Below are 27,848 nucleotides of genomic sequence, written 5' to 3'. Positions count from 1 at the left end.
TATTTTCTCCCTCTCTGTCTCTTAATTGTGTCTTTTGGAAAACAGAAGTTCTGAGTTTTTATTTAGTTTATCAAGTCTTTTCCTTTATGGTTAGTTATTTTGGTATCCTATTTAAGAAAACTTTTCCTACTCCAAAAGCATGACGATATTTTCTTGTATTCTGGAAGCTTTATTTCTTTGCCGTTCACATTATATCTGCACTCCATTGTTTCATTTCTCCATGTATATCTGGTTGGCCCAGCACATTTCCCCACTGTATTGCCTCCGTGGTTGCAGATCAGGCGCCATATAGGCACGAGTTTGTTTGGAATCCATTTTGTTTCGTTGGTCTGTTTGTCTGTCCTTGTGCTAACACCAAACTGTGTTAATTATCATAGTTTTAGAATAAGTCTTGATAGCTGAAAGAGCAAGCATTTCTACCTTATCTACAAGCAAGTAAATCTACCTTATAGATTTTTTCTATAGGTTTTTTATAGCTTTCTTATCAAAGTAAGGAAGTTTTCTTCTATTCCTAATTTGCTGGGTTTTTTGTTGTTTCCTTTTTGGAGAAAGATTAGCCCTGGGCTAAAATCTGTGCCCATCTTCCTCTACTTAAATGTGGGACACCTGCCACAGCATGGCTTGATAAGCGGCACATAGATCCATGCCTGGGATTCAGACCAGCGACACCCGGGCCGCCAAAGTGGAGCGCGTGAACTTAACCTCTATGCAACCGGGCTGGCCCCTGCTGTTTTGTTTTGTTTTTTTTTAAATCATGAGCAGACATTGAATTTTATCAAAATATTTTTTTCTGTGTCTATTGATTTTGCTCCTCGTTCAAATATTAAACTAAATTTACGTTTCGGGAAAAGCCCAACTTCATTGTGATGTGTTATCCTTTGCATAAATTGTTGGGTTTAGTTTGCAAATATTTAGTTTAGGATTTTTGCATCATTGTCTATGAGTGAGAATACCCTGTATTTTTCCTTTCTCTTAGTGTTCTTGATTGGTTTTGATATCAAGGCTATACTGACCTCATAAAATGGGTTGGGGAGTATTCTCCTTTTTTTCTATTCTCTGAATTTGTGTCATTGGCATTATTTCTTTTTCTAATGTTTGGTAGCATTTACTGGTAGACATCTAGTTCTGGAGTTTTCTTTGTTAGGAAGCTCTTTAATCATGGATTGGATTTCTTTGCTACCTATCAACCTTAATATTTTTTATTTCTTGTGTCATTCTAGATAATTTTCTCCTAGGCATTTGTCCATTTTATCTAAAATTCCAAACTTATTGGTGTAAAGTTGTTCATAATATTCCTTTAAGACCTTTCTTTTTACTTTGAAATAATACCAAACTTAGAGAAAAGTTGCAAAAATTGAACCATATTTCTGTAGTTTTCAGTGTACAGATCTTTCACTTCTTTTGTATCGAAATCCCTAGGTACGTCATATTTTTTGATGCTATTATAAATTGGATTTTTAAAATTTTCATTTGATAGTTGATTACTAGTATATAGAAATGAAGTTTATTTTTTTTATTGGTTGTATGTCTTTCAAGCTTGCTAAGCTCACTTATTAATTCTAGTTGCTTTCGTATAGATTTCTCGTTAGGATGAGTCTAGCGTAGACTTTCTTCCAGGTCTGTATTAGCCCTACTCCTAGAGCATGGCTTTTCTGTGGTCCTATCAAATGCCCGGGTATTCAGAAAAGTTTCTGCCTTCTGGATGGCTAGAATTCAGACATCTTCCAGCCTTGTAGGAGCTTTGGTAGTTCTTTGGTTAATTTGGTGTAGATGCACTGTATGTATGAGCAGCTTGGAATTTAGCCACGTCTCAAGTGGACCCCTATAGACATCTTTCTCTCTCAAATTCTGGCTGCTGCCACTTCCCCCAGTTCTAATCTGTTCAGTGAGATCACGGTGCCTAATTTGGGATTCCCCTCCCTGCACCACAGTGCAGAAATCACCCCCCAGCCAAAGCAAAGTGATTGAGGGCCTTGCCCTGTTTCTTGCCCTTCTCTCAGGGATTACAGTCCTTTCAAAAACGAAGTTTATTAATTTTTTCCAATTAAATATATGGTGGAAGGGCTTTTCCAGTAATAGTTACTCTGTCGTGGTCGAATATTGTTTTTAAGTCCATGATCTTTTTTAACTCCATAGTTCTGTTAAGTACCAACTATCATGTGATAAGTTCACTGGAAGAGCCAGTAAATTTTTAGCAAATGATTTGTAACGTGATCTTGTATATACTAATTTTATGAGAATGACTTTAAAAAATTAATTTCAAATGAATACTGTCACATTGATGATTTGTTAATTTACTAAACAAAGAATAATTACCCAAGTCCTACGGCACTTGTATCATACCCATCTTTTACCAAATGTACTTCTTTTGGCTAGTTATTGGATATACTTGCTTTAGAGATTTTATTCTCCATTTCTTTTTAAATCCTTTGGAGATAGAGTCTTTATTTTTGTATCATAGGGACAATTATTATTATTTGGATTGGACTAATATCATGTTTTAGATGTAGCCAGCATCCTTCACTACATACTCATGTGGTGAATATAATAAATACTATATTCATTTTTATTGTAAAATAACTTGCTGCATAGGCTTTCTGTCTGGTGATTCAAACATTAGATGAATGATTGGCCTAGGTGACTTTTTTCTTTTTGCTGAGAAAGATTAGCCCTGAGCTAACATCTGTTGCCAATCTGCCTCTCTCTTTTTTTTTTCTTGAGGAAGATTAGCCCTGAGCTAACATCTGTGCCAATCTTCCTCCACTTTATATATGGGTCACTGCCACAGCATGGCTGAAGAGAGGTAGGTCCATGCCTAGGATCTGAACCCATGAACCCAGGCTGCTGAAGCAGAGCACACTGAACTTGACCACTGTGCCACAGGGCCTGCCCTGGCCTAGACGACTTTTAAATGCCCTTTTGACTTTGAGATTCTGTTATTCCTCAGCAAATTAAATTCAGCAAGAATGTCTTGAGTGCCGTCGTAATTGTGTGCATTAAATAAGAAGAAAAGCTATCTTTGCTGTTAAGGAGCTTAGAATTTCATTGGTGAGATAATGCCTGCGTATATATAGTAAGTAACAGTTCAAAATTGTGTGTGATTAATTGCAGAATGAACAGCACAACCACAAATGCCTGAGACTTTAAGTCAAAAAGAGAGAGAGTGGCAGAAGTAGAATAAGAAAGAGCACATCTCTGTCTTTGTAAGGGAATATCAGTAAAAGAGAAGCAGGACAAAGGAGTACACACAGGCAGGAATGTCAGTAAGAGACCAGCCAGCAGAAGTCGAAAGCTGTTTGGTCTTATTTGAAAAACGTGTTGCTAAGTTATGAGCTATTGCAATTTTATCAACAATGGCATTTCTCTCAGCGATCACCAGGGTGGTGGTAGCATCGGCTGTCTAGATGTGGAAGTTTTGCATAAATAAAGTACCACCAGTAATTATGTTTAATGTCGCAGTAGAGGAAAAACTTTTCATGGAAAAATCCTCATGCGTATCATGAGCTACATCTGTTTGAAAAACTGTATGAACAGAGGAGCCATCTGAGATCTGCCTTTTTGGAGCTGCTAGGTGTTGAAGTAATTCTTCTGAGTTCTGTAGCTCTTCTCTGAGTCTAGTAGATTCTGGTCTTTGTGGTTAGCTTGTGAGGATCAAGGTCACACTGAGGTTAAGACTGTCTTCTGTGTTGATAGGGAAATCTGGATACAGTATTCCATGCTGTCGTTTAGTCTTTTTTGTGGTGTTAGAGTAGTAATTCAAAGCATATTAATTAGTTTTTGTTTAATATTATTCAAATAAAACCAAATGTAACATGTATATACCAGAATAAAAAGTTTAAATTTCCTACGAAGTGAAAGAGCACTGTAATTTCTTTCCACTGACTGTGACCCAAATAAGTTATAGAATATTTGTGTAATTTAGTTTATTATTGAATATGCAATATGTATAAAGAGTCATCTGTAAGTATGAAAATCCCAAATACTGCATTTCAGTGTGTTGCGGTTTACAGTTGTTAAATTTATAACTGTACTTTAATATCACGTCACTTTGTTTGAAAGAATATCAAACAAAAGCTGAAAACATGGCTAAGTGACAGGTATTGAAAGCTGTATTTACCTTTGCTATGTGTATGCTCTTTTTGCACTGGCTTATTTTTGAGGCAAAAGTCAGACTCCTGACTGAGGATGTTCACTTAAAAGAACAGAGAAATTCCAGAGCAGTGAGGCAGGGAGGGAGACAGAGCAATACGACTTTACTTGGGGGCGAAGTTGCATGTGAGTATGGAAAATTTATACCATACTACAGAGCAGTTTTGAAATCTATCAGGTAAAATTTGAAATGTGGTTAATACTTGATAATCTTCAACCATATCAAGTTATTTACAATATTTAATGCCGGGAGAAACTTAGAAAAGAACTTATAGGTATTTTTCTACTTACTTTCTGATCACCTCATTTTTGACCCCTGCAGGACTATTTCTTATAGCTGATGCAACCTTTTTCTCAGGTCTTCTAAAGGCCATAGTAAGCGCCAATTAAATGCATACGAGATGATTGGATCGTTTTTATTAGAGGAAAAATGGAAGCAAACGAGATTTAGTCTTAATATTAGGCAATATAAGACTTTTTCCCACTTTTATCTCATTAATGTATGTTTTATTCATCTCAACAAGGTAGAGTTGGCCTACAAAACACACTATAGTATATGCTTTCTTGGAAAAATTTTTAAATGAATTTTCAGAGCTTTTGGTGCTGTGAAAATAGCACTTGTACTTTTGTGGTTGTTTTAGTTTTGCTTTTTTCATTTTTGGCAGATAAAATAACACAAGAAGATATTGAAGGCATTCTACAGAAATTTACTGGGAATATAATGCAAGTACCTCCCCTGTAAGTTCAATTATTGAATTTGAATAAATGTTTAATTCATTTTTCAATGAGTAACATCACTTTAATGAAAAAAAAGGGCTTGCTTTTATATATGGTAAGGCACATTTTAAATCTGATACAGCAGATGATCTGGTAAAGGTGAGCCTGATGTAGACAGAATGAAGAGCTCTGATACCCTCTAAGAGCTGGCAGGATGTGGTCTCTGTCCCTGGATTTTGCCGCAGCCTGACGTCTATGCTATCCCAGTGTTTATCAGTTTTTCTGATTCCATCTACAGACATCAGGGCAGTTCTGGAGTGCAGAGATGTCACTTTTACCAGAATTGGTGTGAAGGGACCCCCGCAGTCTGGTATGGGTGTCAGAGCTGTGACTCAGAGTCCAACTAGTACTTCCTTTCAGGTGTTGGGACCATTCCTTTGGGGCCCAGAATCTTATGCTTTACAGTTTTCTGCAACAAATGACAAGATGAAAGTTATAACTTATTAAAAGTATAACGATAGTGACTTACCACTTAATCATATTTTTTGTGCACATTACCATTTTAAGCCAATCACTTTTTTTTTTTTTTTTTTTTAAGATTTTATTTTTTCCTTTTTCTCCCCAAAGCCCCCCGGTACATAGTTGTGTATTCTTCGTTGTGGGTTCTTCTAGTTGTGGCATGTGGGACGCTGCCTCAGCGTGGTCTGATGAGCAGTGCCATGTCCGCGCCCAGGATTCGAACTAACGAAACACTGGGCCGCCTGCAGCGGAGCACGCGAACTTAACCACTCGGCCACGGGGCCAGCCCCCACTTTTTTTTTTTAAAGAGAGTTTATTTATTATTATTTTGAGTGTGTGTGTGAGAGGAAGATTAGCCCTGAGCTAACATCGGTGTCAGTCATCCTCTACTTTGTATGTGGGATGCCTTCACAGTGTGGCTGATGAGTGGAGTAGGTCCGCACACGGGATCCGAACCTGGGAACCCCGGCCGCTGAAGCAGAGCACGTGGAACTTTAATGGCTCCGCCATGGGCTGGCCTCCTCGATTCTTTTTTTTTTAAATGGCTGAATGGCCATGAGGTGTATCAGGATAAGTTACTGACAATTCTTTTAGAATTTGGTATTTATTTTGTGTTTAAAAATCTCAGTTTTTTTCAAGAACACTGAAATATCCACAGGGAAATCTTTCTTCATAATTTTGCCTCAGATGTAAAGATTTAAAAGTTTTAGCAGGATATAAGTAAACATTATTTTGGATCATTATTGTTGAGATAAATTTTTTGATATTCATAAAAAATAGAAAACATATTTACATTTATTTATAAGAACCATTTTAGAATTTTCTTCTCTGTCATTGTTCCAAGGATTTTGTGATCTAATAAAATTTTATCACACAAAGCTAAGATCTGTTAAATAGATTATTTGTTTACTAGAAACATTTTGGTAACTTTTATATGAAAAATAAATATTATTGTAATGGAAATTGTTTCAAGGAAATACAGCTGAGATCATTGCGACCAGAGGCCTTGTGCCCTTAACCCGGAACAAGGACTGGTGAAGACATGAGTAGACCATCTCTAGGAAAATGGTTAAAGAATAACATTGATGACATTGCTCATTGGATGCCAGATTGAGCTATATTAGCCTCAAAGATGTTTAGGAACTCTCTCCCTCACACCATTGTAGAGTAGATTAGAAGGATTTTCAATTTAAAGGGCCCCTTGTCATCCTTTCTTTCCATGCTATAATCTGGAATTATTCTCTCTCATTCTCTCTCAATCTGTCTTAATTCTTCCTCCCTCTTTCTCTCCTCCTCTCCCTGTCTTATCTTGCAAGCTATTCTGCGTTAAAGAAGGATGGCCAGAGACTGTCGACTTTGATGAAGAGAGGGGCAGCAGTGGAAGCAAAACCTGCCCGGCCGGTGACGGTGTACAGTCTCTCCCTGCGAAAGTTCCAGCCGCCGTTTTTCACATTGGGTAAGGTGCAGAGGTTTGAGGTCATTTGTATTTGCGTGTACCTTTATTTTGTATTTAGCTACTTTTGTGTAATTTTAATGGATCCCTAGGATATTGGAGATTTTTAAAAATTTAAATTTAAAGAGGGTTAGGATTTAATAACTTTTTGATAGCATTTAATGAGAATACCTATAGCTACATGGAGGCTCAGAAATGCCTTTCTAAATGGGCTAAATTTTTCATATATTGTATTATATTATCTTACTATAAAGTTAGAATAACATACTTTAGATCTCCACGGAGAAGAGTAGGTAAGGAATATGTGTTTTCAGAATTTTGTATTTTCTATTTGATTATCCATGGATATTTGCTCCCCATTTTGGCTAGTACCTAGTAGTTTACATTTAGTTTTAAAATTCACTTTAATTTGTCTATTTAAAACAAAGCATTTTTAGTTTTTGGACAAGAAATTCCAAGAGTGGAGTGATTCCTCCCCTCCCTTCTTTGTTGTCTACAAGTTACTGCTGAAGATCATGAAAACGTGGAAATAATGGATAAGGTAGAAATGTATTATTGGACATGGGGTAAATTTTAATTCAGGTTATCAATTCAAATTTATCTATAATCCAGGTTTGAAATAAATTTAAAAAACAAAAAGTTTGTTTCTATTGTTTGTACATTTTTTGATCACCTAATTGCAGACAGCAGTGGCTGAAGCCTCGGGCATGTGAGAGCTGTGAGGAATCAGAAGCTGTAGTTCTAACCTCTTGGGCTCCCTTAAATTGACCCTGCTGCTGAATTCACAGTGTATACCAAATAGGATTCCTTTTAGAAATAATTTCCCAAAACCTTTTTTCCTGAACTGTATTGCTTTGGCATATTATTTAATGTGTATTAAGTTCCTGTAGAATGTGGGTTTTATACAACTGAAAAAAGAAGTCACTCCTTTTCTTTAGTTTCCTCATTCTAAAATGTTTGACAAATAATGAGAAAAACACACTAAAAAATATTTTGCTCCACTCCATGAAAAGGCAGCAGCTGGGTTGGCACAGTAGATATTATCTGTGAAAGTAAGAAAAACTCAAATTTTTCTGATTGCGTATTTTGTTCACTGGAGATTGTAATAGGCCAAGAGTTGTTTTTTCACCAAAGTCAAATATAGTGCAAGAATGTTAGCACACCTGCATTTGGTCCTAGTGCTCGTTTTTTATCTCAGCAGTGACCTCCAACCTGGAGCTGAAGGAAAAAAAAGAATTAAATCCCCAGGTAGTTTTGATTAATTCCCTCAAATGGCTTTATTGTATGATAAGACTAGAAATAGCTGGAATGTAGTCCTTTTGTGTGGAAATGTAGTGCTTTTCAGGATGTCTGTGGATGAATAAAAATGATCCAGAGCCTTGCTGTTAACCAATAAACTTGTATTTTACTGTGATAGAAGATGTTTAGATAAGCATTCAGTTCTGGGACGTTGTGTAGTTTTAGTTATTTTATAATTTCTTCAGGAATATTTCTAAGAGAACATTTAAATATGCTGAGCTCTCCATGTAGTATATCACTCTAAATATAATTCCTGTCCCTGAAAAGGGTTTTTTTTGTTTGTTTGTTAGACTTTTTGAATGTACAAATCTGAAAATATTTTTAAAATCTATAGCCCATGATAGCAAAGCTGAGATGTCTAACCATTTAAAACCTATTAAATGAACAAGGCAAACAAATCTGAGAATATTTTTAAAAATCTACAGCTCATGATAGCAAACCTGAGATTTCTAACTATTTAAAACCTATTATGTGAACAAGGCTGAAGTATTAAAGTGGTAGGACTTGCCAGTTAATGTAAAATGTGTTCCTGAGTTTCTGCTGTTTGCTTTCTCCACACTCTGACTTTTCAATCTCACAAACACATATGCTACTGGATGAATAATTTATGCTTTAGTGCATAAATATTTTATCACTTGATTGTTTGCATAGTGCATTTTTACATTTGTTTAGGGGCATCATTTCTGTGTAAAGTGGATTTCATAGGAGGTTAGCAATTTACCATGTCACTGTTAACATTCCAGATGTTGAATGTGGAGGAGGTTTTTATATCAGAAGCTTGGTCAGTGACATTGGCAAAGGTAAGCATAAAGATGAATTATGAATTATCATTTAGAGAGTAATATTCCTTTTTGATGGGAAGAGGGAATTTTCTGTTTTTCATATCTCTGAGTACTGGCCTTAGGAATTGTATTCTTGCTGCCTTCAGCCTTAGAAGCATTGTAGGTTTATGGCATATAATTATCAGCATCAGCAGCTGCAGTGAAATGCTTGTAATGGCAGAAAAGAGAAAGAGAGGAACACGAGATGAAGATGGGAATAATGAATGTAAGGACCAACATTTTTTCAAGTACAAAATATTTTAACTCAAATTAGGGATAAGTAAAAAAGATTTATCCTTCTAAAAGTTATTTTCGTGATACAAGTCAGTTTTTTAAAAACTGGAAAGCCATAGTGTCACAAACAGCCGGAAAGCTGCAGTCTGGCTCCGCCATTTGCTGGCAGTGGACGGGTCATATTACCTCATCTGCAAAGAGAGAGTAATAGTTACCTCTTGGGGTTGCTTTATGAGTTAAATAAGAAAATGTGTGCAAGTTCCTTGTAGACTTTAAAGCAGTTTATAAGGTGAGTTATTAAATATTATTTTACTACCTACTCATTTCTTAATCTCAAGGCTCTTGGTTGTGATTTTGGATTATTACAATTTTACGTAGGGGTGTTTTTGAGAGGTTTGAATTGAGTTCTGTCATTTGGAAAACTGCAGACTGTGAAATACTGAATCATTTATCTTGTGGATCTTCTTTTCACCTTTTGTTGCTGTAGAACTCTCTTCCTGTGCCAATGTATTAGAGCTGACCCGGACCAAACAGGGGCCGTTTACGCTAGAAGAGCATGCCCTTCCTGAAGACAAATGGACAATTGATGACATCGCACAGTCTCTTGAGCATTGCTCATCTCTTCTCCCAGCAGAGCTGGCACTTAAAAAATCAAAACCTGAGGAGTCTAGCGAACAAGTTTTGAGCTGTGAATTTATAACTCTAAATGAGACAAAGGGAGAAGATGATGTAATTAAGACATTTTAAGATTGGCTGGGGATTGTCATCGTCTCCTGGTTGACATTTGAATCCTGTGTGCGGAATGACAAGCTATATGCAAAAGATGAACTATTCCCTTTTTTTGTGCATGAAGAAAAATGTCCTTCATTTACAGTTTCTATAGTGTACGATTTATCTGCTACGCATTATAAATAGCCTTGCAGTTATTCAGTTCTTTCTTGTACTGTGGGATATTCTTTTAGGATGTCATTGTGTTAGATTGGATTCAGGAAAATCAACTTTCTGATTTTAATCTCGCTTCAAAGTCTTTTCCTGTGAAAAAGTTGACCACGTTTTCTAATCAAAGAAAAAAAAATGATGTACATGTTTCTTTGATGTCACAAAAGTGAATGTAAATTAGTGTTTCTTTGATTTCATTTTAGCTTCTTGGTGGCTTTGTTGTACTAAATTTTTTAACTATGTTTGAAAAGACCATTATTTAACTCTTACATTTTGGAGAATTTATGATTATTAGAACATTTCTTTGATAAGACTGCACTTACTTGGTAATAGTTGTATTTGTTTAGATCTTGGAAACTAATAAAGTTTTATAGTAAATGTGGGGAAATGAACCAAATTATTGCTGCTACCACTAACAGGATGTAAATAGAAGACTCTATGTTAATTAAATTCCCTCTCTTCTACCGTTAGTGCAGAGGACAGCTCCTATGGCTCATATTTTGGCCGCTGTGAGATCTTTCCCCTTGTAATTTCATCAACACGATTGACCACTCTGTACCAAGTTACTAAATATCCTGATTTCTAAAAATCAAACTAAAGAATGTGTCTTCACTTAAAAATTTCTTTTCTATATTCTTTAGTATTTATTTATGCCTCTTTATAGGGCATTAATCCCCATGACATTGTTTTTTTAGTTTGCTCTTGCAAGTGGTATTTATAGACGTTGAGATAGATGCCCTGCATTTCCAGTTAATCTCTTCTGCTCTAAATATTTAAATACAGTTATTCTCAAACGTTTTCATTCAAATAGCCTGCTGAAAGTTCCCTATCCCTCTTTACTGTAATTTTGAAAACATAGTCACATTACAAAATAGTTAATTTCATATGTAGTAAGTGCTTCATATGTTTGTTATGGGAAAGCGATCTATTATGCAACCAGTCTGTAGAAATGTTCAAGTCCTTCTTCATTTATTCAAATAAATATAGTGTCAGAGGAAGAATCATTAAAAATTTCATAAAATAGGAGTTTTTAGATTTTTATTGGTTGCCTTTTTTTTAAAGATGGTTTTCTGCTTGTAATCTCAACTGTTTTATTTATTTATTTTTTGCTTTTTCTCCCCAAATCCCCCCAGTACATAGTTGTGTCTTTTAGTTTTGGGTCCTTCTAGTTGTGGCATGTGGGACGCCGCTTCAGCATGGCCTGATGAGTGGTGCTGTGTCTGCGCCCAGGATCCGAACCAGCGAAACCGTGGGCTGCTGAAGCCAAGGCCACAAACTTAACCACTAAGCCACAGGGTCGGCCCCCCAAAAATTTTAAATGTGGAAACTAAAGTGGTCTTATTTGTGGTTAACCTAATATAAACTCAATATAAAAAGCTATATACTTCCAGTAGAGCATCTTCAGCATGTTGGCAACATGTTTTAAATGAAAATATTAAAACTATTTCTTAGTATGACACAGAAAATTATAAGGAAAAGAGCTTGATACCATGATGCACTAAATAAAAACCAAACACACAAAGTTGTAAATTGAAAGTTTACATTTTATATATTCATATCTAGTGCCCTGCAGTTTGTGTCAACCAGGGGTGGCAGTGGCTGCCTCTGTCTGTTGTAATGGCACAGGGTACGGTATGTCTTTGTTCACTGCCAGGTAAGGTCCAAATAGAGTAATGTTTACACTTTAGAAAACAACTGGGGCATTTCTGCTCTCTTTCTCAACTTAAAAGTTGACATGTATAGTTTACTAATGGAGAAGAGTAAAGATTATTTGGAAAGACAAGTGACTTTAAAATGGTAACAAATCTTTCTCTTTTATATTGAAAACATTGAAGAAAATTTTGCCAAGTGGAAAAACTTCCCATAATCCTCACTATCCTGATGCAGGGACTTCAAAACTTTAATTTTCTATTACTATTTTCCCTTCTTTGTTCACATAATTGCAGTCTTAAGACACCTATAGTTTTTAATTGACTTTTTAAAATTTCATATTATCTGGCTTGTTTGTATTTAGTTTTGATAATCATTTTAATCTTATCACTTCATATTCAGTTTATTTAAACAATTTCTCTATTGATGAATACTTATTTTCAGTTTTATTAGGATAAATTCCTAGGAGTGGGATTATTAAGTGAAATAATATGAACAATTTTATGGTTCTTAATATGTTTGCCTTACTGCTTTCCCAAAGAGTTGTAACATTTTAAAGTGTCACCATTTGAGTATATCAGTCACTAGAAGTTTACAGCTTTGGGTGGGGGTTTTATATGTTGTTGTTGCTAATTTAGTTAAGTATATGAGTTCAAAATTGCTCTAATTTGCTTTTGTGTGACTTTTCCATATACTTTGTTCATTTATATAAATAAATGTCTTAATGGTTTATACATTTGTATGAGTTATGTATGCAGTAAATACTTGGTAGAAGTATTTTTATGGCCTTTTTAATTTTAATTTAATTTTTGATTTTTCCTAACTAAATTTGCTAACTAATTTTAATAATTCTTCCCCTTTTATAGTTGTCAGATTTATGAGTCTGAATAATTTTTTTTTAACTTTACAATATTATTCTTAACTCTCATAAGCAGCTGAAACTGATCAAGATGCTCTGAAAAGTTCGACTCATCCATAAAACAGAGTAGTTTTTTCCTGAGAGTCTAGTATTTAAGTGCCAACTGTTTTTTTTATTTTAATCAAAATATCTTAAAAATGTCTGTGCCTTATGTATTTCTAGGCCTAAAGCTTCGTAACATAATAGAGTTGTTTTACTTGTAAGAAAAACATGTATTAGAAATTCCTGAAAATGTTTCAACCTGGAACATGCCAAATTACTTCATTTTGACACTTTAACTTTTTATATTTCTGAAAAATATTAACTTCAAAGTCAGCAAAAGTGGTCATCGAATTATTTTATTTATGATTTTAAAATCCATGAGCGTTAAAATAATACAAATTTGCCCTCTGCTAATTCAAATTTATAAAATTTGAATAAGGGCTAAACTCACATTTTCCTATACTGAGTAGATCTTTTCTTCTTAAATACTTGAGTTATTATAAGCTACTGATCCATTATCAGAAATAATTCATTGTAGGAGAAAAGAGTGCTTTATATCAGGTCTTCAGTACATTTTATACCTCTTGGACCAGTTTGAAATTTGTGTCAGATTTACAATGGGCATTTAGAGGTTCAATTAGATGGTGAATTGTTCTGTTTCAAAGGAAGAAAGTAATTTATCTTATTTCATGGTGTATATAATAGAAAAAATGTAATTCAAAAGCACTCTAAAATGTTGAAACATTTAAATGGAGGAACATAATAGATAAAAACTTTATGGATTGAAATGAGTATAATAGCCTTGTAGTTAAATCTAAACAGAAGGCTTATCTTGAAACTATTTCTTTAAGGTATGTGTGGGCAGTTCTAGTTTGGCCTAGTCATTCATTAAATATCATTTGTTAAACACTTAGTACATCGCTCTTCAATCAGTAATGCTTCCTATTTTCGACTTGAGTTAAATTCTCTCTATGAACAGGAATATTTCAGATTGCTGTTATAAACGGTGATATCAGTAGGAAAGTTGAAGTCGGAAATTAATATTTTGCTCTTATCCATAACCCTTAAAATATAGCATGTTAAGGTTGTCTCTAGTAATCTATTATTAATTTTTTTATCTAGGCAAATCACTTAATATTTTGGGCCTGAGTTTTCTTATTTTTAAAACAAAAGGAATGGCCTAGTCTGTCTCTAAGAACTTTTCCAGCATTAAAATAGCAGGCTTCTAAGTGTAGGTAATTTGTATTTATTATGTTCAGAAATTCATTCTTTATGAACCCGAATTTTCATGTTGTTCATCAGTTCCAGAAAATTCTTACCATTTATCTCGTTGAATATTGCCTATCTTTCATCTAGTAGTCCTATTAGAGTTATGTCTTACCTTCTCATTTTATTCTATGTGTCTAATTACTCTTTCATATTTTCCATCTCTTTGTCCCTCTGTGCTGCATCTGGGGAAATTTTCTTTGAATCTCTTTTCCAGATAATGAATTCCTTCTGCTATTTTAATTTACTGTTTCACTACCTATATATTTATTTCATTGATTATTGTGTTTTTACAAAATTTCTAGAACATCAACTCTTTTTTCGAAATCCCACTTTTTTTGTGTGTTGTCTTATTCTTTAATCAGATTTTAGTTTGTACATAGAATATATACATGTTTATAGATATAACTTTTACTGATATTTAATATCTATACAGGAAATTACACGTATCATCAATGTATAGCCTGATGAATTTTCACAAAGCAAACACATGTATAACCAGCAGCCAAATCAGGAAAATACTAGCCTGCCAGAAGCCCTCCAGAAGTTCTCTCCAGCCACTAGCCACCCACCCCCAACCCCACCACCAAGGCTAACCACTTCTAACATTATACATTATTAATTTTGTCTGCTTTTGTGCTTTATATAAATAGACGCATACAGTATATACTCTCTTACTTTTGCTCAAAATTTCATTTGTGAGATTCTTCCATATTGTTGCCCATGGTTGTAGGCTATTCAATCTCATTATTGTTTAGTATTCTATTGTGTGAATACCACCATTTATCCATTCTACTGAATGATGGGCACTTTATTACCTTCAAATTTTGAGTATTTTTTAGTATTCCATTATAGCTTACTCATTATACCTCGCTATTGGCTTGTTAGTTATACCTCTTTTAAAAATGTTCTTAGTGTTTGCTGTAGGATTTATGATATATGTGCCTAATTTATCACAGATTGCCTTCATTGTACCACCTCATGTATAATGAAAAACCTTACAATAGTATATTTCCATTTCTTATTCCCTATCTTTTGTTCAGTTTTCAAACATTTTACTTTTACATGTGTTATAAACCCTCTAATATATTGGGTGTTTTTTTGTTGCTCTTTGTTTTTACTTTATTGCTTTAGACCAGAGGTCAGCAAACTATTTCTGTAAAAGGCTAGATAGTAAATATTTTTGGCTTTGCAGACCACATGGTTTCTCTTGCAACTACTCACTTCTGCTGTTGTCACATGAAAGCAGCATAGACAGCACACAGAAATGAATGGATGTGTTTATGTTCCAATAAAACTGTACTTGCCCTCATGCTGGAGCTTGCTGACCCCTGCTTTAGTCTGTCAGTTATCTTCTAAAGAGATTAAAAATCACAAAAAATATCTTTTATTTTTATCTATATCCTGGTGGTCTTCATTTTTTATGTAGATCCAAATTTCTATCTGGTATCATACTCCTTCTGCCTGAATAACTTCCTTTAATGTTTCTTGTAGCACAGGTCTGAGAGCAATGAATTCTCTCAGCTTTTGTCTGAAAAGTGTTTATTTCACCTTCATTTCTGAAAGCTATTTTTGTTGGGTATATAAGTCTGAGTTGGTTAACTTTTTTCATTCAGCACTTGAATGATGTCATTCAGTTATCTTCTGGGTTGCATAGTTTCTCTAGCTGACTTCAAAGTTATCTTTAGTTTTCAGCAGTTTGATGTATCTAAATGTGCTTTTCTTTGTATTTATCCTTTTGGGGGCCTCTGAATTTCTTGCACTTTCAGTTTGTTTCATCAATTTTGGAAAATTCCCAGCCATTATCTTTTCAAATATTCTACTCCATGCTCTCTCTTTTCTCCTGTTGGGACTCAAATTATTGTGATGTTCAACCATTTGATATTGGCTCACAGCTCTTGGATGCTCTGCTCTTTTTTGTGTGTGTGTGTAAATTTCAGTTTGGTTAATTTCTATTGACCTATCTTCAAGTTCATTTATTCTTTCCTCAGCCATGTCCAGTGTGCTGAGACAGCTGTAAAGAAACTCTTAATCTCCAATATCATGTTTTTTAATTCTAGCATTTTCATTTAATTATTTTTTCTGGTTTCCATCTTTCTACTGAAACTCCCTATCTGTTCGTGCATGTTGTCTACCTTTTCCACTAGGCCCATTAACATATTAAAGTTATTTTAAAGTCTTTGATAGTTCTAACATCTGGGTCATATCTGAGTCTAGTTCTGTTGATTACTTTGTCACATACAGTCTTTTTTTGTACTTGTGTGTGTGTTTCATATTTCTTGACTGAATGCTAAATATGGTGTGTAAAATAGACTGAGATAAATAGTATTTGCATCCAGACATGGGCACACATCTCCTGTGCAGCCATTAGTGGGGGGAATTGGGGCAGTCTAGTCAGTAGTTGAAACAGGTTTGAGTTTGTTGTTGTTATGTTTCCCATCAGTGTGCCAGACTTCAAATCGCTGTGGGTGTAGGCTGCTGCTTACTTTGTGCTTAGTGGGGGCATGGATTGCAGACGGATTTTTCTCAGTGTTTCCATGCTCAGATTCAGCGAGACCTTGACACCTACGCCACAGAAGGAATCTAAGCCATGCTTTTTCAACTCTCTCAGCAGTAAGCTGTTGTTGCATGTTACTCACTGAGGTTCAAGAGGGCTGTTTCTTGGTTCTCTCACTCCAGCCTCAGTCTCAGGCAGGCGCTGTGCTCCTGGACTTCAGGGTGGAGTTTCTCAGCAGTTTGGCTCCTTCCCCAGTGGTAGCAGATCTCTGCTTTGTATCAGTGCAGCATCCTAGGCCAAGTTGATTCTCTATCCCTCCTCCAGTGGCAGGCAGCTTTTGCTTCTATCCTTCCACCAAAGGCAGTGGATCTTTGCTTGAGTTTCTTCTCCCCCACAGTAGCTTATGGCTTCTGCTTCATGTAAGAGAAGCTTCCATGTAGCAGGTGGGTTTCATGCCTTTGTGTCATCCACAGGGTCCCTCTCAGGTCTCCTGCCCTGCCCCCAATCTTTCTCGTGAGCACCTCGTGGAGACCTACGGAAAAGAACTAGGAAGTGACTTCCTTTGTGTCTGGGGCTCCTAGAATTTCTAAACTGACACTCTTGGCCTTTATGAATTCATTACAATTTCAGTTGTTTTTATCTTATCCGCTTTTATAATGACTGCCTCTTCCTTCCGTACTGTGCCAAAAGTGAAACAAGTCATGTTTCCTCTCTCTCCTCAGAGGAGCTTGTCACTCATTTGAGTTCATTTTACCTCGCAACCTCAGCTCTTTAATGGGCTCAAAAAGTTATCCAGCTTTCTCTTGCTGTTAGGATGGTACTGACATTCTCTTGAAGCTTTCTACGTCCTAAGTGGAATCAGAACCTTAAAGAATGCTTTCATATTTTTTCCAGCATTTATAGTTGCAAGTGTTTTCAGGTTATTTTCTCCACTGTTTTTGCTGGAAATGGAACTTTACACATCTGAAGAGTAGTTAAACTTAACTGACTTGCAACACCATAACATTGTAATTAGTCTTATAACCTTCAAAAATAATCTGTCGATCCATTGACTAATGGCAAAGCATTTAATAAATTAGCATTCATGTGTTCAGGGAGCTTCAAAATTATTTGACTTTTAATTCTTCTATTAGAAGTGAGAAAATTAGGGCATAGAAAAGAAAAGTAACTTTCCCTGACTCCACATTAATACATTAGTAAGAACAGGTCTCAGAGGCCAGATATCTTAAGTCATTAATAATCTTTTGGCTCATAGAATTGGCTATATAATCTAAAGATGATGACTAGGTGATTTTATTCCATACAATTTAAATATGTCAACTGTCAAATATTCACAAGTGCCTTTGCGTGGGGAAACAATGTATAGTACACAAAAGAAGTCTTGAAGACATAGTCCAGGCTTGTAAGAAATTTCCCTTACTTCAGATGGGAACTCAAGAAATGTACATATAAAAAGATAAGTAATGGTACAAGACAATACATAAGAATCAGTGAGTGGTATAACCAAAAAGTGCTTGTCATGTTTCAGGGAGCAGTAATTAATTTCTGCAAACATCTGTTGAGCTCCTACTGAGAACAGAGGAGGGAGAACACAAGATGTCCAGTGATTAGGATGGGGGCATTGAGGAAGAGGGCCTTGAGCAATAGATAATGTTCAAAGAGTTAAGAGAGGAGAGTAGTTCAGGAGGGGAGAACAGTTCCAGCAACAATGGCAGTGTACAAGACGTAGTCGGTCAGGAAAGAGGAGGATGGCCTGGATGGAGAAGACTGTTTTGTGTTAGCATGTGTTTGGAAAGGCAGATTGGAGTTACATCGTTTGGAGCCTTGAAAGCCAGAATTGGGTAAAGCTTTAGAGGAGGGCCTGGTTTAACATGAAAGCTTTATTTTATTTATTTATTTATTTAAAGATTTAATTTTTTCCTTTTTCTCCCAAAAGCCCCCCAGTACATAGTTGTATATTCTTCGTTGTGGATCCTTCTAGTTGTGGCATGTGGGATGCTGCCTCAGCGTGGTTTGATGAGCAGTGCCATGTCAGTGCCCAGGATTCGAACCAACGAAACACTGGGCCACCTGCAGTGGAGCGCATGAACTTAACCACTCGGCCACGGGGCCAGCCCCGGAAGCTTTATTTTAAGGAGATTAATCTGGCAGTGATGTGTGGCAAGAATTGAAGAGATAGAAACAGGAGGCAGAGAGCACAGTTAGAACTGAGTCTGGTGCAGTATTAGGATCGAGGTAATAAAAAACTCCAAACTAGAGTATTACCAGATAATGGATGTTTGGATGGACAGTTTAAATGAAAATTGATGGTATTTGGTGATTTATTAGATAGTTGAGGGCCAGGGAATTGGAGGAAAAAGTGATTAGCAATTGTCATCAAATAATTTTTCTTGAAGGGTATGAATCTGAATTTTTGTAGAAGAGTAGCATTTTCTTGGGTGTTGGTTAGCTGGGGAGTTGCCTATGGTAACGATGACCACCGTGCTTGTTTCTCTTTTAACAGCCATGAGTTCCTCCTTGATGGAAGAGTGAGCCTCCCGGGAAGAACCGTGCCTTTTCACTTCTCTCCAAAGTGTCACATAGAGTGGGTTTGCTGAATTTAATCTATCGTTAGGGATTCCCAATTATTATTTGAAATATGAAATCATGCCCGTGGTCGAGAGCATGGGCTCTGGAGCTCTAGGTTTTCCAAGCACTACTGCTTATCAGCAGCTATTAACCTTAGGCAAGTTAATTAAGTTTTCTGAGCCCTATTTTCCTCATTTTGTAAAGTGGGGATATTAATAGTGTCTACTTCATAAAATTGTGAAGTCTAAATTAGGTCATTCAGGTAAAGTGTTTAGCATTATTCTTAGAATTCAGTAAATAGTAAACACAAGCAAATGTTATATACCTGATTTATATGTAAGAGAAGGATAAATCTGAAAATCTCACGGTTTAAGGATTCAAAGTTTACATTCCAAAGATGCTTTATAAGATATTGTTTTGGTAGGAAAAATTGAGTTGAAACAAAGAATTTCCTAAGAGCAAAGATTATTAAACAGTGCCATAGGCTATTGATGCAAGTAGAAAAAGTCTTTAGAGAATGTAGTTGTTCACCTTTTGTATATTGTGTGCTAAGTAGATATATATATCCACACACACACACATGCCATTAAAGTTAGTAAACCCATTTCATTTACATCATTTCATCTGAGCCTCCCGCAAGCCTGTGAAGTGGCAAGGATCAATCTTTATTTGTTATTTCGGTGAAGAAGCTGAAGTGGTGCTGAGTACTAGGGGACTCGCCAAGGCTTCCATAGCCAGAGTGGCCGAGCTGGGTCTCTGTCCTCTTCTGATTCCAAAATGCTGTTTACAGTACATCTGGAGAAAAGTGATCTGAAGCACAGATGTTTAGTGGGAGGAATGAAACACATGCTGTAGTGCCAAAAAATAACTGGGAATAAAAGCAGAAAACAAGACATTTGTTTCTGTTACAATATGACAGAAAATAAGGCTCTTGTGGTTTGGGATTGAGCATTCAGAGAAGAAGTGGGGAGCCATTTAATTTGGGTGAGAGGACTCCTGGAACACTGCATCTGGTTCTGGGCTGCTCATTACTGGGCTTATGGAAACCAGCTGGACGAGGTTCAAAGAAAAGCTCCAAAATGATTAAGGGCCTGATGGCACTGATTAATAAGGAAAGATTAAAAGAATTAAATATGTATAGCTCAGCTAAGCAAAGACTGAGGAAAAACAAGCTAAATGTGTACAAATATCTGAAATGTCTAAACATTAAAAAGGGAGATTAATTAGTTAGCATGATACACGGGGGTATAATATGCTGTAATAGGATGACAATTTAAGCTGAGCACAAGGAAAAATTTCCTGATCATCTATTAAGTCTGTGGCATAGCCTTTCCCTAGAGAAACAATAGAGATCTCAAGCCTTGTGACTCCCAAACTTTCCTGGGAATTAGGTATTAGATGATGTTAGAGAATTATTATTAATTTGGTTAGGTGTGATAATGGCATTGTGGTTATATAAGAAAATGTCATTTTTGGAGTTGCTCTGAAATAAAGGTAGATCAACATGATGTGAGAGATTTGCTTAAAAATACACAGCAAGGAAAGTAGGGAGGAAGGATGGAAGGGAGGGAAAGAAAGCGAAAAAAGAGAGAGAAGGAAGGAAGAGAGGGAGGAAGAAAAAGAATGAAAGAAAAGGGGAGATGAAGCAAGTGGAGCAAAATGTTGATAACATTGAATCTGAAGGAAGATAATATTGAGTTCCTTTTATTCTTCTCTTTACTTTTATATATAAATAAATAAAATAATTATATATATAAATTAAGTAAAAAAGTTAAATAACATTTTCTTGAACAAAATGCAGTAGCGCCTTAATCCCTGGCCTCCCTGGGTAGTAAAGCCTTCCTGCCATCAGGCAGACTTCTGGTTGACCAGGGCTGCCAATGGGAGGGATAAATGCCTCCCTTCACCATCTTACTTTGGCGATGCAGAATGGCCTAGGCTGAAGGACTCTTTAAAACTGTAGATAGAAATCCAAGAAAATCCTGAGAATTGTAGGCCTCTAATGGTAGCTTCAGGACATAGAATTTCTAAGGGGAAAGAGCAGAGAGAGCAGCGTTGTTGGCCCATGAACAGCTGACCTCTCCTTTTCTCCTGTCCCTTGTTCATGGTAAAATACTGGCCACTGAGCTGAGATCCACGTGCCCTCACAATGACCCAAACCTTTTCTCTTGAATGAAGAAACACTTTCCCCTTATTTGTTGAGTTTGAAAAGCAAAAAGAGGGGTAATTCAATAAAGTAAAGTGAAAAATTTCAAAACCCAGCCAACACCTATGAGGCTGAAGTTAAAAAAAAAGATTTTTAGGCACCATCTTCTCTCCTTTAGCCTCACCTCACCTTCCTGCGAGTGAATGTTTAGCGCAGGAGGATTAGGGAGCATTTGGAATGTATGCCCTAACTGTGATCTTTTGTTGGTTAGAGGAATAAATATTTTATCTGAATTTCACTGATGGCAATCAAGCATGAACACAGACCCAGTATTTGAGGACCTGTCATGTCTGAATTTCTCCAGAGTGCACAACTAGGCCAGCAAATGGCAGTTGGAGTGAGGCTGATTCCAGCTCAGTGTAAGGATGGGCCTTGTAACCATTGGAGCTGTCTGGAAATGAAGCAGAGGCTGAATGGTGGTCAAGCTTGGTTGAGTCTATCAGAAACAGACATCCTTTCTCCAGCCTCAGACTCACTGTCTTAGCTCAGGCCCTTATCGTCTCTTACTTAGGCTCTTGCAGTAGCCATAATTAGGCTTCCTTGCCTCTAGTTTTTCCTTCTGCCGTCATCCTCCACCTTGCCTCCAGAGTGGCTGTTCTGAAACACAGCTGGTCCTGTCATTCCTCTGTTTAAATTCTTAGCACTTCCAAAATAAAGCATGACAAGGACCATATCTTATTTTTGACTATATCCCCGGTGGTTCGCACCTTGCCTAGCATATAGACATTCTCCAATCAAGATTTGATTGAATCCATGCAACCTCAATGCTTCCCACTCTTCCAGCTGCCTCTCTGTGCCTTTGTACTTACATAACCTCTGCCCAGAGGAGCTTTTTTCCCTTGTCCACCCAGCAGTTTTTCAAGACTCAAAGTTTGTAGTAATGAAGTCTTTTTTGACAGCCCAGTCAGAATTAATCCATCATCTCAGTTGCCATGGCACCTCATATATACATTCATTATCATACTTAGCACCTCATTTTAATCATACACTTACTTTTCCTCCCCATCAGACTATGGGCTCTTTGAGAGCAAATACCATGTTTTCACCTTCATTTCTTCAGTGCCTTGCACATTCTAGGCACTCAGTATAATCAGATAAACCTTGGCAGCCGTGATGTTCCTACTATGAGAAGACTATCTTTCCATAGCTCAACAAAGTTTAAGTGAGTGAATAAAGTAAGATGGTCTTCATCCAACACATTTTTGCTGACTGTGTACTTTCCATCTGGGCAGCTTTCCTGTGCATGGTTCAAGGAGAGCGTAGAACACAGACCAGAGATGTAACTGATCTTTAAGTTAACCTTTGGCCTGTCGCTGGTCCTTGAACAGGGAAACATTTCCCCCTGTTCCTATGCTTTGGGGACGGGAAGATGAGTAATGCAGTGATACATGCTGGAAATATTTATTCCCCTACCCTAAGCTGCCTCTCAACTTTAAGAAGCTATGAAAGAAACAAGATAATACATAACTTATTCTAATTTGTGGTAGCGTTGTTTATTTGTTTCCTTTTTAAGGAAGAGGTGGAATTGGATCGTTTGTTTGGTTTCTCATTCAATAAGAAGCATCTTAATATAACTAGTCTGGACATCTGTCCCATTTTCAAAAATTACAAGTTTCGATCATTGCTAAATTGTACAGATCCCAATCTGTCTGCTCTGCATACATTTGCATTTATAAAAGCAGACGCAGACTAAAAGTCTTTCTAATGCAATCCCCTAAATGTGTGAAGTATTAGATTGCTTTCCCCCATTGGTTTATGCATTGCTAAGGGCTTAAAAGGATCATTGATTTGAATTATTTAATGTGTACGGCAGGTTGAGTTTCCTTTTTTTTTTTTAAAGAACCTTTGGGGACATTGCTTTAGTTTTTTTTTTTTTAATGTTAAATCTCATTTTTCTTTGAAAATAAGAAGTTAAAGCTATATTCACATAAGCTCTCAAAGTGCCAGATTTTCATTGTGTTTTTAAACCATCTAGGAAATGTTTGATTCTAATGAAACGTTACTGCTGAAAATTGGCATGAAATTGCTGGGCTGGAAATATAGTTATAACCACATATTATTCTAATGTATTATTTTTTAGTTTTTGGAGCTGATGCAGATGAAATAAAAGAGAGAGAGAGAGAGCCTAATTATAATAAAAAGCCATCCTGGATTTTTGTTGTTGTTGAAATTTAAGCCTGTTTGGACTCAAATTCAGTAAGCACAGTCCTGGACTTTAAATGTTGTACATTTTTGCTGTGTAATTTAAATCTTAGCTCCTATTGTTTTTTGATGGTTTACTCTTTCCCTGTGGAAAGGCAGTTGTGCTGTGTCGGCACAATTTGTGATGGTAACATCTGGGTGAATGGATTTATTTTAGTTTGTGTTGTGTCCAGAAAGCTTGCCAAAAATGGAGCCTTGTTTGTGATGTCTAGCGTGGCTTCCTATAACAAAGCAGTCTTATTTAATCCATTTGCCAGGACACTGCATAAATAAAAAATGGAAGTCCCATCCACATAAAGCAATCATGTGACGTAAAAAGTTTAGGTGGGGAATTAATAGGGTGGCTATATAGTTCATGATCTAAACGCTGACACTTTTGAGAGTGAAAGGGGAGGGCTAAAATAATTAAGACATTAATTCATCTACAACAGGTATAAACTGGGAGCATCCAGGACACCAGATGCCATTGTCACCCTAACTAGGAAGCTTGCCACTACCATTAAAGGTCTTCTCTTCCATGGTGTACAGCAAATTCTTCTGGGAATTCTGGGAAGTCATTGATGTAGCTCTGTGTCAAGGAGCGATATGGTAGGAATTCTAATATATCAGACAGTACAACACTTCCCTGGCTTTGTAGCAGGTAAAATCATGTTAAGACAGAAGACAAAGCAACCGGGACTTGACAAAAGGGCAGACATTGTCTAATAATAAACCTGCAATAACTGATGGTAAATTTATGTTATTGGCTAAACATCTTTCTTAACAAATCAGGTAAATTTAGCATGTGGGAAGGCACAGAAATTGATAGCCTACAGGAAAGCTGTGGCTTTGATTCCAGAGTCAGAAATATAGCCAAGTATGTCAGCAAATGAAATGTTTTCATTGTTATATGCCACGAGATGCAGCTACTGTCCTATTTTCACTTACAGTAATTCCTTCTGAAGTAATATACCTTAAGAATAGCTGCAGCTTCTCAAATCCATAAGAGGAGTATATGCTGCTTGCCACACTTTCCTTTTTCCTGAAGGTCTCTTTGAGGTCTTTCAAGAATGCAATTCAATTCAGCAAATATTAGGGCACCGAGTGAGTGTTGGGTGCCCCTAAGATACAAAGAGATGAGTGAGCCCCTGCCCTCAGGGCACTTTTCTATAACACAAGAAAATAAAATGAATAAATAATAGTACTATACTACATAGGTAGGTGCCATTAAAAAGGTATATACGTTAAAGCTTGGTAGTATGTATTAAGGCTATTTACATCATTGGTCTATAATTTTCTGCATGTTGAAAATATCTTAAAATTTATAAAAATGTTCAGGGGCCAGCCTGGCGGCTCAGCAGTTAAGTTCGCACATTCCACTTCGGCAGCCCAGGGTTGGCTGGTTCAGATCCCAGGTGCAGACCTAGGCACCACTTCTCAGCCCATGCTGTGGCAGGCGTCACATATATAAAGTAGAGGAAGATGGGCACAAATACTAGCTCAGGGCCAGTCTTTCTCAGCAAAAAGAGGAGGCTTGACAGCAGATGTTAGCTCAGGGCTAATCTTCCTCAAAAAAAAGAAAACAATTTAAAGAAAAATGTTAAAAGGGATCTGTATCTGTATCTACATAGTACCATGAGAGTTTAGAGAACTGGAAAATTACACCTAGTTGTAAGGATCTGTGATGGCTTTATCTACCCTTTTCTGCAACATTCCATTCACATTAACTGTAACTTGGCTTCCCTAAAAACTCTCTCATGAAAAGAGTTTTCTTTCTTCCACACCTACTCAGTGGTAGGCAGCAAAACACACATTTTTGGGGTCCTCAGAACATTCCCTGTTGTTTGCCCTTGACAGTTTTTTTTCCTGAGGAAGATTCACCCTTAGCTAACATCTATGCCAATCTTCCTCTATTTTTCAGTATGTAGGCTGCCAGCACAGCATGGCCACTAAGATAGCAGTATAGGTCTGCACCCTGGAACCAAACCCGGGCCACTGAAGGGGAGTGCACTGAACTTAACCACTAGGCCACAGGGGCTGGCCCTCCTTAAGTCTTTCATGGGAGGTTTACTCTGTCTTTCTCTCTTAACCTTGCCTGTCTCATGGACATTGAGTTTTGACTCCAAGCCTGCCTTCCTCCTCAGCCCATCCCTTGCCAAGAAAATCTGGTGTGTGCTCACTGCTCATCTTCACACTGCACAACTCCAATCCAAGCCACACACAGCTCTTGATTAGATTTCTGCAGTGGGTACTTTCTCTCCTGCATGAGTCTGTTCTCTGCACAATTGGCAATTGAGACTAGGGGGAGAAGCAGGTGTGGAATTCCAGGGGCAATTAATAGTCTGTTGTGCATATGCTGGTTTGAGAAGTGCTAGATATTCAAGAGTTGGCGGTTAGATAAGTCTCAAAAGAGAGATGGGAGCTGAAGTGCTGAGATTCTTCAGTGTATGGCAGGTGTTTAGAACCATGGGACAGGATGAGATCATCATCCTAGGGAAAGTGTAGATGGAGAAGCTAAATGGCTTCTGAGTCCTTAGTCATTCCAAATCAGGCTGACATAGTAGGAGGAAAGCCCAGGGAGAATAGAATCCTGAGAATCAAGGGACAAACTATTTCAAGAAGGAGGGACTGCTCAGTGCTACTGAGGGAAATAGTAAGACCAGAACAGAGAGGTGATCATTGGACCTGGAGAACTTGAGTTTGTTGATAATCTTGAAAAAAGTAGGTTCAGAAACTGCTTGAAATTATTTTCAAGATTGGTTGGGTGTGTACATTATCCCAGGCCAAAGGATCAGAAAAACAATATATACTTATTGAGCAGTTCCTGCATGCCAGGCACGATATGACCCCCATTTAAGTCTCACAGTAACCATCTAAGGTAAGTACTGTAATCCCTGTCTTACAGATGATGACATTGAAGCACAGATAAATTAAGTAGTTTCCCATTGGCCTTAAATTACACATTAGACCAGATGGACTTCATAGGTATATATAGAACATTCTATCTAAAAACTGCAGAATACACATTGTTTTCAAATGCACATAGAACATTCCCAAGGAGTGATCACATATTAGGCAACAAAACAAGTCTCAATAAACTTAAGAAGATTGAAATAATACCAAGAATCTTTTCTGATGACAAATGTATGAAACTAGAATAAACTCCAGAAAGAAAATCAGAGAAGCCATAAAAAAGTGGAGATTAAACAAAATGCTACTGAACAATGATTAGGTCAATGAAGAAATCAAAGGAGAAATAAAAAAGTACCTGGACACTAATGAAAATGAAAATATAACATGCCAAAATCTATGGGATACAGCAAAAGTGATTCTAAGAGGGAAGTTTATAGCAATTCAGGCCTACCTCAACAAACAAGAAAAATCCCAAATAAATAATCTAACAGAGCACCTAAAGGAATTGGAAAAAGAAGAACAAACAAAGCCCCAAATCAGCAGAAGGAACGAAATAATAAAAATCAGAGCAGAAATAAACAAAATGGGGACTGAAAAAAACAATAGAAAAAAATCAATGAAACCAAGAGCTGGTTCTTTGAAATGGTAAACAAAATTGACAAACTTTTAGCTAGACTCACCAAGAAAAAACAAGAGAAGCCTCAATAAATAAAATCAGAAATGAAAGAGGAGAAATTACCACAGGTACCTCAGAAATACAAAAGGTTATAAGAGAGTACTATGAAAAGCTATACACCAACAAATTGGATACTCTAGAAGAAAAGGATAAATTCTTAGAATCACACAACCTTCCAAAACTGAATCAAGAAGTAGAGGATTTGAATAGACCAATCACCAGTAAGGAGATGGAAATAGCAATCAAAAACCTCCCAAAAAATAAAAGTCCAGGATAGACAGCTTCCTTGGTGAATTCTACCAAACATTCAAAGAAGACTTAATACCTATCCTTCTCAAACTCTTCCAAAAAATTGAAGAGGAGGGGAGGCTTCCTAACTCATTCTACCAAGCCAATATTATCCTGATACCAAAACCAGACAAGGACAACACAAAAAAAGAAAATTACAGGCCAATATCACTGACGAACATCAATACAAAAATTCTCAACAAAATACTAGCAAATCAAATACAACAATATGTTAAAAAGATCATACATCATGATAAGTGAGATTTATTCCAGGGATGCAATGATAGCTCAACATCTGCAAATCAATCACTATGATACACCACATTAACAAAATGAAGAATAAAAATCACATGATCATCTCAATAGATGCAGAGAAAGCATTTGACAAGACACAACATCCATTTATGATAAAAGCTCTAAATAAAATGGGTATAGAAGGAAAATACCTCAACAAAATAAAGGCCGAATATGACAAACCCACAGCTAATATCATTCTCAATGGAGAAAAACTGAAAACTATCCCTCTAAGAACAGGAACCATGCAAGGATGCCCACTTTCACTCTAATTTAA

General features: G+C 36.6%; 1 protein-coding gene across 2 annotated transcripts in view; it reads left to right on the top strand.

The window, feature by feature from the left end:
* TRUB1 (TruB pseudouridine synthase family member 1) overlaps positions 1 to 12,513 on the top strand; it is a 35,535-nt gene extending 23,022 nt beyond the window's left edge. Inside the window, exons 5-9 of one of the 2 annotated variants that reach the window (XM_023638805.2) lie at positions 4,815 to 4,887; positions 6,702 to 6,841; positions 8,037 to 8,086; positions 8,881 to 8,937; positions 9,680 to 12,513. In XM_023638805.2, coding sequence (XP_023494573.1) covers positions 4,815 to 4,887; positions 6,702 to 6,841; positions 8,037 to 8,086; positions 8,881 to 8,937; positions 9,680 to 9,706 — 347 coding nt within the window. In that variant the 3' untranslated portion in view covers positions 9,707 to 12,513. The remainder of the gene's footprint in view (positions 1 to 4,814; positions 4,888 to 6,701; positions 6,842 to 8,036; positions 8,087 to 8,880; positions 8,938 to 9,679) is intronic. The other variant, XM_001495127.6, reaches the window with a different exon arrangement.
* Positions 12,514 to 27,848: the final 15,335 nt, after the last annotated feature.

Source organism: Equus caballus, chromosome 1, assembly GCF_041296265.1.
Source record: "Equus caballus isolate H_3958 breed thoroughbred chromosome 1, TB-T2T, whole genome shotgun sequence".
NCBI classification, from domain to species: domain Eukaryota; kingdom Metazoa; phylum Chordata; class Mammalia; order Perissodactyla; family Equidae; genus Equus; species Equus caballus.
The sequence above is the reverse complement of the archived record's forward strand: the minus strand, read 5'-3'. Positions and strand labels throughout refer to the sequence as shown.